The sequence below is a fragment of the Gracilinanus agilis genome, chromosome 5 (genome assembly GCF_016433145.1).
Source record: "Gracilinanus agilis isolate LMUSP501 chromosome 5, AgileGrace, whole genome shotgun sequence".
NCBI classification, from domain to species: Eukaryota; Metazoa; Chordata; class Mammalia; order Didelphimorphia; family Didelphidae; genus Gracilinanus; species Gracilinanus agilis.
Genome location: NC_058134.1, coordinates 23,978,427 through 23,991,660, shown reverse-complemented (window position 1 = coordinate 23,991,660; position 13,234 = coordinate 23,978,427). Strand labels below are relative to the sequence as shown.

Below are 13,234 nucleotides of genomic sequence, written 5' to 3'. Positions count from 1 at the left end.
ATATAAGCTTCTCTTGGGATTTAAAGACATTCACACCATGGGCCCAATCTAACCTTCACATAATCTGAAGTCATAGGATTAAGATCTCAAGTAGGAAAGAACCCTGGAGACCACTAAGTCCAATGTTCTCGTTTTACAGTTGAGCAAACTGAGACACAAAGCAGTTAAGTGACTTGCCCAGGGTCATCCATATTGGTCTCCTTACTGTCCCTCCTACTCCATCTCCCTCCATCTCCCATCTCCACATCTTTGCATTGTGGATCTCCCATACCATTGCTGGAATGCCTTTCTTCTTTCACCTTCACCTGTTTCATTCAGGACTCAGCTCAAGTGCCATCTTCTACACGCAGCTTTGTGTGGTCCCACCTAACAGTTCATCTACTTGTGTCTTCTCCAACAAAAGAACCTTGTATCTACTTTAAAAAGAAAACAAAAAACACCTTGTCTTCTGTCGTAGAATCAATACTATGTGTGGATTCCGAGGCAAAAAAAGTGGTAACGGCTAGGCAATCAGAGCTAAGTGACTTGCCCAAGGTCACACTGCTAGGATGTTCTGAGGCCAGATTTGAAACCAGGACCTCCCATCTCCAGACTTGGCTCTCCATCCACCGAGCCATCCAGCCATCCCTTGGTACCTACTTTACACCTAAGTTACATATATCTCTATATCTTCTTCAATAAAATTATGAGCTCATTGAAGACAGGATAGACTTCATGTTGTCTCTGTATTACTGTCAGCTAACACAGTGTTTGGCTTATTATAGGTACTTATAAATGTTATTTCCTCCAAACAGTACTGTCTCATTTTGCCATCATGCTTCACATAGGAGATAGCACACAACAGGAGCTTAATATGTTCATCAAATTGATATGAAAGGACTTATTTTTGTAAGTTTTTTTCTCAGTTCTTTTTCTATTGCTTTTACTTTTATCTCCCTTCAACAACCCCCTTGGAGATCCTACATTGACCCTTTACTTTAAACTTTTAACAAAGAAAAAATATTTCATTAAAATTAATTGACCAGGGGGCAGCTGGGTAGCTCAGTGGATTGAGAGCCAGGCCTAGAGACGGGAGGTCCTAGGTTCAAATCCGGCCTCAGACACTTCCCAGCTGTGTGACCCTGGGCAAGTCACTTGACCCCCATTGCCCACCCTTACCACTCTTCCACCTATGAGCTAATACACAGAAGTTAAGGGTTTAAAACAAAAAAAAAAAAAAAAAAAAAAAAAAAAAAAAAAATTAATTGACCACATATCTGATGGATAACCCATTCCATATCCATCACCACAACCAGCCGACTGAGAAGACAAAAGCAAGGACTGAAATTATTCATTAATATTCATCAGCATAGGAGGCAAGCCAGGTGGTTCAATGGATGGAGAATCAGGCCTAGAGAAGGGAGATCCTGAGTTCAAATCTGGCCTCAGATATTTCATAGCTGTGTGGCCTTGGGCAAGTCACTTACTCCAGTTTCCTAGCCCTTACCACTTTTCTACCTTGGTACCAATACATGGTATTGATTTTAAAATGGAAGGGAAGGCTTAAAAACAACAACAAAGAGACTCATCGGCATGTGACTGCTCTCATAGTAAACATTTGTATTGCTTTTGTGTACACTATTGTCTCATCTTTGTGGCTTATATAAAATAAGTATTTAATAAATTCTCCCTAAATTGAATTGGCTCTGCTTACTTAACCCTGCATCACTTCAGCTATGTCTGCCCATGTTTCTCTGCAGACCTCATCTTTGTAATTTCTTAAAATATCCCATCACATAGTCTCTTACATAAATCCTCCCCAATCTTACCAGATTCCACCAATCACTAGCCCGTCCCTAAGACAGACCCAGGAGATCCATATGTATGCCAGAGATGTAAGGCAGGAACAGAAGTCTTAAAGTTCTTTTCATTTTAAATATAAACAGAAAACGAATTGAGCCTTGCCAAAGGAAGTCATTTCAATTGAGAAACCCAGAGACAGATATTGAAATTTATACCCAAGTCAAAGGAAGATTTCTTACTCTGCCACAGGCCTGTGAAGCATTTTCAGAAAGAAGAATATATTTGGACTACTTCCCAAATGGATTCTTTTCATTTTCCTAGTGATGTACAGGTGCTCATGGGAACAGGAATAATTTCAGCTCTCCCTGCCCCTCAGACAAAGAAGTTCAACCAACACATTGCCCAGTGGCCATCGAGTGGTCATTCGTCAGACTTATTCCCAGCTATTGATCTTGACTTCCATTGGGAATCAAAGTCCTGATCATTTGAACCATCCAATAAATCAATCCAATGATCAACCTTCAAATAATATCTTTCCACTAAACTGGAAGCCATTAAAGCTTAGCTAAGCATATTAAGTATTCCATTTAAAGCAGTACAAACATCTGCTCCATTTTCACAGTGAGCAGTAGTTTAAAGAAAACTTAACTCCCAAATGTACTCAAGGGGAACAAATCTCAGTCACATTGGAAACCAAGCTTTTAAACATGTGCACAAAGAGCAGCAGCCAGACTGACTCCAGAAGGCCTGGTGTCCAGGCTCCGTCTCATCTAAACAAAAGCCGTAAGCGACTTTAGCAAAGATACCAGCTATTTATCTCGGGCTTCTTTTCTATTTGTTCTTTTTAAAATTAATTTTTAGTTTTTTTCTTTTATTCTATTCTATTTCTATGTTCTATTTTTCTATCATTCTATTCTATTTCTACGTTCTATTTTTCTATCATTCTATTCTATTTCTACGTTCTATTTTTCTATTATTCTATTTTATTTCTACATTCTATTTTTCTATTATTTTTTTCTATTCCTTTCTGCCCTTTACTTGGTGTTAGACCAAATCTTCCAGACACTGGTCCCAACTTGGTTTTTTGCATGGGCTGTATGCTCCAGCTTCCTCTGATTCACACACACACACACACACACACACACACACACACACACACACACACACACACANTCTGATTCACACACACACACACACACACACACACACACACACACACACACACACACAAGAAAGTAACTCACCGAGCTGTCTTTCACCAGAAGAGCACAACACTGGATCCCAGCCATAAGCATCTTATGTGGGTTCCAGGCCACTGAGTCAGCTCTGCAAGAGGAATGAAAGAAAGAGGAGAAGGAGAGGGCAGAGAAAAACACAATTATTTCCCATTTACCCAAGCCTGTTCTCATGAACAGATTTTAGAGTATTAATATTTAATTTAGAGTTCTGAGTGCTTGTTGTTTCTGTGGGGATGATTTCTGTGTCTGCTTGCTTGCTTTGAGGTGGTGTTTGTCTTTCTAAAAGTTTTGTTTTCTCCCATATCAACACATTAGTTAAAACACAAAATCCAGAGGGGTGTCCCTTCTGAGCGAAGGTGCCACCATGAACTGGGAAACTACATTTACCTGTGGATGCCATGCAGAAGCTTGCGATGCTTCCTTGACATCAAAGCTGAGCCACCCCAAGATGCCTGTTGAGATATTTATATATAGAGATGTTTATGTCAACCAAAACAATGTCATTTGTACACTATCAGATGATCACTGGTCATCCACGAGCACCAGCCCCAACCTGATTTATTTGAAACGACACTTTAGGAATGGGTAGCCAGTTTTTTTTTTTTATAATAAATGTTCACCTCCCCCCCAAAAAATATATCAAGTGCCATAATCCCATTTTATAGGTGTCTTCATAAATGGAAGCCTAGTCACTGCGTTCTCATACTCAAACTGTATCAGCACTAATCAATCAACAAATGTATAGTAAGGGCTTAATATGTGGCAGTCATTGTTAGGGGGCACAAAGACAGAAAATGAAGTAATCCCTGTAATAAAGGATCTTACATTCCACAAATCACACAAAGGACTTAACTGAAAAGGGCCATGTGTTAAGCTTTTGTACCAAGCATCAAGAGGAAAAAATAAAAACAAAAGAGACACAGTTCTTGTCCTCAGGAGATTTTCAATCTAAAGTAGATGCCATGAGTGTGGACTTTATTGGAGGGCATCTGATATACAATACTGACACTCGTAGGCAAAGGATATAATAATTGTTTTGTTTTTTTTGAGAGGGGAATTCACCTTTGGATAGAACAGGCTTGTGGGAAATCACTCTTTTACATACAGTCAAGAAAAGCAATGTGGAAGGAGTAGGATTTTAAGAGCTATTATGTGACAAATGGGAGAGATTTTGGAGCAGAGATGAGGGGACGAGGTCTTATAGAACTGGACATTTGCCAAACAGAGGAGTGCTAGAAGTAAAAATAGAGGATGAGATTGGACAGTGAATAAGTCCAAAGAGGGGTGGGGCAAAGGAAGCAGCAGAAGTGAAACAAAATTGAAAGTGAGTGTGAAAGGGGTTCTGAAATAGACTGTTGAGAAACTGCTAGAATGCCAGATTTGGATAATGTAGAAATCTTGACTCAAATTTTTATTTGAATCCTGGCTCTGAAATTTCCTACTTCTGATTGTAGGTAACTCATTTAACCTCTCTGAGTCCCATTTTCCTCATCTGTGAAATGAGAGGTTTGAATTAGATGGCCTTTAAGTTTCCTTCCAGCTTTACATGATCTATCTATCTATCTATCTATCTATCTATCTATCTATCTATCTATCTATCTATCTATCTATCTATCTATCTATCTATCTACCTATCTATCTAATCTATCCATCCATTGTTTATCTTCATCCATCTATCATCTATGCATCCAGCCATATATCATCTGTCTAGTCATCTATCTATTCATACATCTCTCATAAATCTTTTCATCCACTTATCTTCCACTCATTTATCACCTATCTATTCATCTATCCTTCCACTCATCTATCTATCATCTACCTATTTATTTAATCTATCCATCCACATATCGTCTATCTAGTTATCTATCAATTCATCTATCACCTATCTATCTATCCATCTATCTAGTCTATCCATTCAACCATATATCATCTATCTATTCATCTATCTATTCACACATCTTTCATCAATCTATTCATCCACTTATCTTCTATCCATCTATCACCTATCTATTCATCTATCCATCCATTCATCATCTATTTATTAATCTACCCATCCATCTACCCATATGTCTCTCTGTCTATCTATCCATCCATCTATCTATCTATCTATCTATCTATCTATCTATCTATCTATCTATCTATCTATCTATCTATCTATCTATCATCTATAGTGCTTTTTAGGAATGGTTTATTCATTTCAATTCAACAAAAAGTCGTTAAGTGTCCACTAGGAGTATGGTCCCATTTTAAATGGCAAGAATGTGTCACTTAGAACTGTTCTCAGAAAGAAGCAACCAGTGGAAGGTGGGGTGGGGAACTGAACCATGGTACTTAAAAAGGATGTTAGGAAACAATATTAGAATTGGAAAAATCCAAAGAGGACCCAGTTGTCACAATCCCAGTCCCAAATAAAGTTTATAGCTTAAGAGTTAAAGAAGAAAGGACAGATCCTGAAGATTTTCAGTTGAAAAAAATTTGGGTGCTGAATCATACATATGTTGTCAGACAAGGCTGGTATTAAGTTTTTAGTTTTTTTGCAATTAAAAATAGTTTTTCTTAATGGCTTTTATTTCAAAGGGTGTTGGTGTCTGTGGTATAAAAAGCATCATCTTTAAAAAAAAATAAGAAAAAAGTGTTAAGATTTCAAGATAGAACACAGATAAGGATTTGAAAGGATTTGGAAAAAAACAGATATCCCAAATGTTCTCCCAGGGTTGCCATTCTATTGCTTGGGAAGGGAAATGCAAAGAAGGCATGTTGTTTTTATATTCTTATATGTTCTCATGTTTGTGAGATCTTATTTTATTTTATTTTGGTCTCCTGTTCTTTGTGTTTCTTATTGTCATAATATACTTACTTGTGTTCCTGGCCTGTCCCTCTATTAGACTGACAGTTCCTAGAGGGCAGGGACTATGCCATTTTCATCTCTGCATCTTTTCAGCATGAAGCAGGCATATAAGCAATGCTCATTAAATTGTGAAAATCCTGGAAATAGTCATTATTAAAAATTACATTATGGCTCAGTCACCCATTTGAATAGGTGGTGGGGCAAATAAAAAATGTCCAGGATCAGTCTCCTTCCCAAATAAAACTATTTTTCAGAGAGATAATAATAGGAAATCATGAAATTCACTGATCTCTTTAAACACCCCCAACTTTTTCTGAGTACTCATGGTACAAGTGTGGGTCAACAGATGGGAAACAGGAAAGAGTCAGCAAGCAACATTCCATAACTGACAGAAGCAGTTGATAGAGTAAATAACTTAATACCAGGAAGATCTAGATTCTAATCAAATTATCATCAGAGTAACCATGTGGTTAATAGAGGGCTAAATTTGGAATCAGAAAAACATGAGTTCAAATCCTACCTTAGACACTAAATAACTCTGGGAGCCTAGGCAATTTATTTAGCCTTTCTGAAAAAAAAAAATAATGCATCTTTCACCCAGTTGTTGTCAGAATCAAGTGAGAGACTGTCTAAAGAATTATATGAGAGGTAATGCTGTAAAGTGAAGAGATGGAGTCTAGAAGCCATGGGTGCAAATCTCACAACTAACACCTTGGTCACTGGGAAAGCAAGACTTAAGCTTCCAGTCCCATTCAGCATAGTTCTCATCTTCTCTTCAAAAAGGGCCATAGTTGATGCTTTGCATGGAACCAGAAAGATCAGAGTTCAAAACTTGCCTCAGACATTTATTAGTATTTCTGACTCTAAGCAAATCATTTCCTATTTCTCAAATGCAGTTTCTTTATTCATAAAATGAAGCTAAAAGCCATCCTTATATCATAGAAGTAATTTCTGGATCAAATGAGATAATATATGTAAAGTATTGTGCAAACTTTACAGTGCTATTGAGATACTAGCTATTGTTATTCAGTCTTTTCAGTCATGTTTGACTCTTCATGACCCCATTTAGGGTTTTCTTGGCAAAAATCCCAGAGTGGTTTGTCATTTCCTTCTCAGGCAAGTCATTTAACCTTATTTTCCTCAGTTTCCTCATCCGTAAAATGAGCTGGAGAAGAAAATGGCAGACCATTCCAGCATCTCTGCCAATAAAATCCCAAATAGGGTCACGACTGAAACAAATGAACAACAGCACAGGTGAGAAGGCTTCCAGGGAATAAAGGAAGCCCATCAGAGATGATGGTAGCCCATCTAGGCTATTCACCCTCTCAGGCATGAGACAGAGCAGACCAATGGCTCTGATTCTGGCAGTTGCCTTGGCAAGCCATAGACTCCAGAAGTCATTGCAGAAGTATCAAGCCTATTAGCCAGTCTGATGCCAATTGAAGAAAGATGGTTGCTTGGGTAACCAAAGTCTATTAGTGTTCTCCTCCTCAAAATGAGTGCTTATCCATTTTATCTATTTTTTAAATGAGTGAAGCAGAAAGCCAACTTCAGAGTGAGGAAAATGGGTTAGTGTCCTACTTCTGACACATCATGGCTGTGTGACCTGGGGCAAACCACATAACTAACCTCTCGGTGCCTCCAGTCCACATAAGAACAGCTCTCAACTTTCGTCACTAGAGAGTTTCCTTATTGGAAGTTCCTTAATCCAATGAAATTACATGAAGGAGCCCAAATAGCTTGTGTGTATTTATCTGTGAACATGCTGTGTCTTCTAATAGAATATAAGTTCCTTGAGGGCAGGCACCCTTTCGCTTTTGTCTTTATATCCCCAATAATGTGTCTGGAACATTGAAGGAGAGTACGACATATTTGGTCATTGATTGGCAATATCAAAATCAAAGTGATCATTTTTAAGTGCCTACTGTGCGCTCAGTGAAGAAAGAATAAGGGGAGGAGAAAGAGAAGACAAGAGGAAGCAAATATGATTTTAATTTTGCTCAATTAAAATCATGAGAAAAAAAGGTCCACCAACTCCAAAGTTAAGTTTATTTTACTGTTCTCAAATGGAAGAAGCTTCTTTCAGAAATTCATCCTCTGTTCTTAAAGACATTAGAGGTTTTTACTCGTTCTCCAGCATTCCATTTCTCCCTAAGCCCTAAGAACCTCTACGATCATTGCTGATTTAGAAATGCCTGTAGTTATTCTCTCATAGAATCTATGTAATCCATATATGATATTCTTTTGATGAGAGTGGAATAGACAGGAATTACCAAAGGGGCTTTGGGGGGTTTATTGTGTTTTGTTACTGCAGATACAAAATCCTCACTTCATATTATTGCTGCAGAAGGAGTGGGTTCTCTTACTCGTTAAGTCTATAAAACCAATGAAAATTAAGTTTTTAAATGAATTTATATAAATATAACTACAGGGAGAATCCCATTTAAAACATACCCAAATGATCTTTCTGAAATGCCAGCAAAGGCATGCTAACGGAACCCCTGACATCTGCCTAATACCGTGTTATTGGCTCCCATACAAAATAGAGACTGTTTCCTTGGGAATGACAGTTTTAATATGCCTAAACAAGCTCGCAGTGTCATCATACAGTCAATTTTACATTTGAAAAAAGATCAAAAGTCTTCCAAACTACAAAAACTCCGTGTTTGCTCATGATCGTTGAACATTCAACCAGAAAATCGGAATACGTTGGCCATTGTCCTACCTGCAAATAGGATTTAAGTCACTCACTTAAAAAAGTTCACTCAGGAAACACCTAATAATGCTAAGGATTCCTTTCCTCCTATAGAAGCAAACCAATTAACCTTCCATCTTTACGTCAATTACCCAATGGCCACTCCTAACCAAATGAATCTAACTTTGGACCCTTTGCTTTATAGACTTTTCAGAATTTTTTTTATTAAGAAGGAAAATGATTTCTAAGCAATTCTAGGACACTTAAAAAATCAATAGAAAACCACAAGACTATAAAGAAAATTAATTATTCCTCTCAAATAATTATCCTTGTTAGAGCCAGAGGAAAAGGTCTTTAATTAAAGTATGTAATTATTTTGCCTTTCCTGGATATTGGAATCATTATATTTTAGGGTATATTTTACAGATAGGGAAACAGAAGCCTAGAGAGATGAATTGACCTAGTCATATAGTTAATAGCAAAGAATGGACTAGAATTCAGGTTTTAAAAAGAATTTTTTTTAAATATTACTTCATATAGCCTTCCCATTTGTACTTTTGGACAGCGAGGGAGGGAGGCATAATGGGACCCAGACCTTGGAAGATTTAAAAAAAGACATGCCTAGCAGGGCAGGGAGACATCTTTGTACTCTGCAAGAATTTACACATCTACTTTCTGATTATTTGAAATAAACCCAGAAGTAATTATAATTGAAAATTTATTCATTAAAAAACTCTTACAATTGATATGTATAAATTGTTATATTAATATTATAAGCTATCATTAATAAGTTCTAAGGCAGAAGAACAGTAAGGGTGAGGTAGTTGGGGGTAAGTGACTTGTCCAGGGTCCCACAGCTAACTCATCTGTTTTACAGAAGATGAAAACACAGTTCTGTCAAAGTAACCAACGAATGGCGTGTTAAACATAGGTGTGTGTATAAGGGAACTTACATCCACATGAAGCCAAAGGCCATATCTGGTGCAGATATCTGCTATTTCATCCAGAGGATCGAATGCCCCCAATACGGTTGTCCCAGAGGTGGCACTGACGAGAAATGGGGCGGCCCCCTGGGAACAAGTCAAGAAAGAAAGAAAGAAAGAAAGAAAGAAAGAAAGAAAGAAAGAAAGAAAGAAAGAAAGAATTATAAATAAATCAATGTCACAAGGACACATATTCTGTAGGGATGAAGAGCTATTGAAGAGTCCCAGAAAGTCACAATGGTAGAGAACCAGCATGGGCCCCACAGAACCCATGATCTCTTTTGTTTATTTCTGGAGAACACCTTCTTCTGAGACACCACCTTGTTCCCATTCTCCCCACTGGAGGAAATCTGGCCGAGACTTTCAATCCCAACTCCGAGGTCACTCATCTAGGGAGCCTTACCTAATCCCTTTAAATGTTTCTAACCTCTCTTCCCTCTCTCCTAATTCAGTTCTATTCAATAAACTTTAAATACCTTCTGTAAGCAAGGTTTGATTTGTACTAAATAGACAGCTAGTGTTAGAGCCAGAAAGATCTGAATTCAAGTCCAGCTTCAGGCACATACTGGATGTGCAACCCTGGTCAGATCACTTAACTTTGTCACAACTTCAAGCTTCTCCCTAAGTTGACCAGTCACTAACTGTAGTGATAAAAGGACATGTCCTCACTCAGAGCTCATAATAGCAATAAGACAATAGGAATGGAAGCATGAAAAAGTACAAGACACCAGAGATACAAGGACCAAACAAAAAGTTCTCCCAAAGTCCGTCCTCAATAACTCTTTGCACTTGGCTATTACCGTTGTTGTCGTTTTTTAATTTATTTTTTTTTTAAATTTTTTATTGATTAAGAAAATTTTTCCATGGTTACATGATTCATGTTCTTTCCTTCTCCTTTTCCCACCCCCTCCCATTAATTTTTAAAAAAATAAAATACTAGTGATTTATTAGTGTAGAAAACTCCCTATTGATGACTCTAAGTCAACATTCAGTAATTTATAATGTAATGGATAGTTAGCTTTGGAATCAAGATCTGAGTTCAAGGTCTGACTCTTGACAAATGATGACTGTGTCACCTTGAGTAATTTAAACTCTATTTACCCTATATTACTATAGTTTAGCTATTTGTGTGTTTTATCTTTACGTAAGACCTTCACACAGTCAGGGTCTGTGCCTTATCTAAACTCTGCATCTCTTCTAGCCCCTAAGACACTGTTCTGTAGCCAGATGGTGTATAATACATGTTGAGTCACTGAAATATTTTATTTAAAGACAATAATTACTTTGATTTTTTGAAAATCTGACTTTTCAATATGCAAGTGGCATATTGTCATTAGTAATACTTAAGAGGATAACAATTAGTAATCTAGCATTGCCTGGCAATTAGTCATCTGTTTGAATTCTTTTCTTCCTGTTTTTACTCTTGTATATTCTTCATCAACAAAGTGAAGAAACTAAACCTTCAAACCAAATGGGAGACAAACATTGGGGGGTTCCTATTCCTTTCTGGGGAATGGATCTCAATCTCTGCCATGCATCCTTATTTATCACCTTAAAATTGATGGGAACCCAGTAGGGAAACAGTGACTGGAGTTTGCTTATCCTTAGCCAGATCCTCTGGAAGATTATCTGGCCATGAAGTAGGTATCCCATTCTTCCGGAATCCACCAAAATGGCAGCAGATGGGCAAAGGACCTGGTAAACTTTCAACCCATTCCCCACTCCTCACACAAGAAGGAGATACCAGGAAGCCCTTAGGAAGTTAATATTGGAATAGGAAGCCATTCCAACTGGAAGCTAACATCACAAGCTGTAGAGAGGAGAAAGGAAAGGGAAAAGAAGGCAGTTAGAGACTATAGAAATAAGGAAAGTGAAAGGCATTACAGCACCCAGAGTCAGAACGTTGTTGTTTGTGGGAAGCCAATAAGAGAATAGATAAAAATCTGAGACTTCTCTTTTGACCCCTTTTGTGATCCTTGTGAAAGTATTGTGGCCTTATTGAAAAGCTTAAAGTTCCTAGCAAACCAGTATTTAAGAAGTTAACATTCTTCCCCTTTGGTCAGAAATGCATCCAAGGCCGAAACCTTAGTTTAGCAGGGCATTTGCCCCTGAGAAAAGTATTCTCAGACTTGGCTTGGTGATAACAAAAATAGCTGAAAGTCCAGCCTGGTTCTTATCTTCTCCTTGAAGCTTCTAAACCTGTTGTATTGGCTATGTTAAAAATACAGCTCTGTGTAGTTGTGGGAAACTATCCTTGTGTTTTTTTGGGTGAAAGGGAGTTTGAATTTCTTATATAATAAACTTGTGACTCAATGGCACTTCAGAGACGCAGCTATGCGTTAACAGTCAAGATCATCTCCCGTGACCCGTTATTTCCTTATCAACTAAGCCGTCCTTATCAGATTATCAGAGATGATAGATAGATCTCAAGAGTTGTTCACTCATTTCAGGCATTATAAACACTTGGCGATCCCATTTGGAGTTTCCTTGGGAAGATACTGGGACGGTTTGCCATTTCCTTCTCTAACTCAATTTTGCATATGAGGAAACTGAGTTAAGTGACTTGCACAACATCACACAGCTAGAAAGTGTCCTACTGGCTGTGAGACCTGGATAAGTCTCTTATTCTCAGTTTGCCTCAGTTTCCTTGTCTGTAAAATGGAGATATCGATAGAACCTACCTCCCAGGCTTGATGTGAGGATCAAATGAGAAAATAATTTTAAAGCACTTAGCCCAGTGCCTGGTACATAGTAGGTATTCTGTAAATGTTAGGTATTTTTATTACTATGATTTATGGGGAGGACCAGTGAGAAGGAAGGAAGGTGGAAAGTTGATCCAAACAGGAAAACATGCAGCAATTGTAGCCACGTGATTACTGTTGCAAGCTGATATTTAGGGTAAGTCATTCTATCCAGGGAGTCATTCTATCCACTGTCCAAAGTGGTTCAAAAGTACATATATTCTTTAAAAAAAACCAAACAACCTTTACCTTCCATCTTAGAATCAACACTATATATTGGTTCTAAGGCAGAAGAGCAATAAGGACTAGGCAATAGGGGGTGAAGTGACTTGCCCAGGGTCACACAGCTAGGAAGTGTCTGAGGACAGATTTGAACTCAGGACTTCATCTCTCTAGGCTTGGATCCCAATCCATCAAGCCACAAAAACAAATGTTCTACTTTTAAAGTCCAATTTAACTATAGAGATAGAGTTCCCTAACAAGGAGTCCTAGAAGGGAAATTAGCCAGGAGAAAACAGAAGAGAAGGAGATGATCTAGAAAGAAAGAACTGGGGGTCCCAAGACACATCCCACCACCACCAGTTCCTAGGAAAGAAAGATCTTCCAGAAGGCATTTTGTTCATGTTAGGAAAATGTAGGGTTTAGCTAATTGATTTTATATGCCATTAGAATCTATTTAATTCTTCTTAGAATGGAAGTTCCTTGAGAGAAGGCCCTTTTCCTATTTTTTTAATTGACTTTTTCCCTGGCCTGAAAAGTCATCTTGAAGAAAATGTAATAAATGAACAAAACAAATAAATAAATGAAATAAAATAAAATAAAATTAATTAAAAAATAAAGTAAAAAAAATAATAAAATTTAAAAATGTAATAAATAAAATAAAATGTAATAAAATAATTAAAATAAATAAAATTTTTAAAATTAAAATAAAAACTCAAAATAAATAA

At 37.5% G+C, this 13,234-nt stretch overlaps 1 protein-coding gene across 1 annotated transcript in view; it reads right to left on the bottom strand.

Moving 5' to 3' along the window:
- Positions 1–13,234, bottom strand: part of GADL1 (glutamate decarboxylase like 1) — a 175,606-nt gene that overhangs the window by 132,161 nt on the left and 30,211 nt on the right. The window contains exons 8-10 of the mRNA XM_044678287.1: positions 9,517–9,633; positions 3,408–3,472; positions 3,027–3,108 (exon numbers count right to left, since the gene is read on the bottom strand). Of these exons, the coding sequence (XP_044534222.1) occupies positions 3,027–3,108; positions 3,408–3,472; positions 9,517–9,633 (264 nt within the window). The remainder of the gene's footprint in view (positions 1–3,026; positions 3,109–3,407; positions 3,473–9,516; positions 9,634–13,234) is intronic.